Source organism: Pinus tabuliformis, chromosome Q, assembly GCF_031772625.1.
Source record: "Pinus tabuliformis cultivar Carrire ecotype Pingquan chromosome Q, CPIR1, whole genome shotgun sequence".
NCBI classification, from domain to species: domain Eukaryota; kingdom Viridiplantae; phylum Streptophyta; class Pinopsida; order Pinales; family Pinaceae; genus Pinus; species Pinus tabuliformis.
The window spans coordinates 1,200,398,638-1,200,400,197 of NC_142296.1; the positions used below are offsets into that span (position 1 = coordinate 1,200,398,638).

The 1,560-nt window shown below is 36.4% G+C and overlaps 1 protein-coding gene across 1 annotated transcript; it reads right to left on the bottom strand.

Annotated features, from left to right (window-relative positions):
* Positions 1-202: 202 nt before the first annotated feature.
* Positions 203-1,076, bottom strand: LOC149224092 (chaperone protein dnaJ 11, chloroplastic-like). Its single transcript, XM_089383486.1, has one exon. It carries the CDS (start codon positions 1,006-1,008, stop codon positions 433-435), a length of 576 nt encoding a protein of 191 aa, XP_089239612.1. The 5' UTR covers positions 1,009-1,076; the 3' UTR covers positions 203-432.
* Between the last annotated feature and the right edge of the window lie 484 nt (positions 1,077-1,560).

The window sequence follows — 1,560 nt, forward strand, 5'->3', positions numbered from 1 at the left end:
TAAAATTAAAAAAATTTAGAAAAAAAACCAATAATATCACAACTTTATATTTCCCCTATCGGTTTTACAATTTTTTTCCCTTTTCTGATACCCTCTTTTATTTGATCTTTTTAAATTAACATTATCTTAAACAACCACCACACTGATCATAAAATTAAACACTAAAACTCTAAACATTGTAGAAATATAAAAAATCCAGCCATTCTCCAAAACCAGAATGATCCATTTGGAAATATGTTCCATAGCTTATTGGTTTTAAATGTAGACTTGTTCTCCAACGTTATCCTAAAAGTAGAGCTGAAATCCAGCCCGAGAAACCTTCTAATGCTCCCACCATTATTTTACGGTCCCCAAATACCAGTAGATCTTCGAAGTTTTCACAGCTCCAAAATGGCTCTTCAATGAGGCAATGCTGATTAATATCCATGACCATCACCAGCACTGATCTGTTTCCCAGCTCCGTGATCTCCAACGAAATTCCATGGAAGTGATAAGTAGGCGATCATAATCAGCCCTGGACTGAGGATTCGACAGAGTGGTATACGCAATGTGTATATCCATGAAATTCCTGGCGTACTTATCCTTCTCATCAGGAGGCGCAGCGTCTGGGTGATGGAGTCTGGCCAGTCTTCGATATGATGCCTTTATTTCTTCCCTGGTTGCCCCAAATGATAATCCCAGAACATAGTACAGACTATTATTAATATTCTTCTTCTTCTGATCACACTGATCTGAGCCCTTGGATGTTTGCACATGGGCATACACAACTGATATTCCTCTCTGATGATCCCCAATATATTGGAAATTTCTGGATCTCCTTGTTTTATGTTGAATCGTCAGAGGTGGGCACATCATCAGCTTCATATCAATATGATCACCTAAACGCAGGGACATTGGTACCTGAAGATCTGTTAATAATGAGTGAACTGTTTGCCCAGAGATCGATCCTGCTGGGCTACTGCTACTGCCAATCTGCAGCAGATGATTTGCTACTCCACAAAAACCCATATTCCCAACTTAGCTCTAATCAATCCTCAGACACTTGAATAGTCGACTGGATTTGGTTGTGGATTAGGGGGGACGCTAGATATTTATCATACAAAGGAGGAGAGTTGGATAGGCTTCTCCATAAGGTCCAGTCACTTTGCCGACAGGAGTACAGTGTCACTGACTCAGCATGGCCGTCCTTCTCTGAGAAAGAAGTCGTGAGTCCTTATCCTTTCGAGATGTCCACTCTCCCCAGAGTCCGGGGTTTTGTAGGTCGGACAACCTGGAAAATTGAAAAACCAACGTATTAATTCATTATTTTATTTATTTATTGAGTATTTTTGAGTTGGAACGCTTATTTTACAGTTCAGTATGATGTTACATAAAGTTGAAAATTTTGTCTTTTTTATCAAAATAAAAATTTTAAAATATCTAATTTTTTTTAAATAACTATATAAAACATTTAAAAATTTACATGTTAAGAAATTAGATCAAATTAATCTGACTTAAATAACTATACAAAATATCTGAATTTAAATAATTATACAAAATATTTAAATAAATTTAGACGTT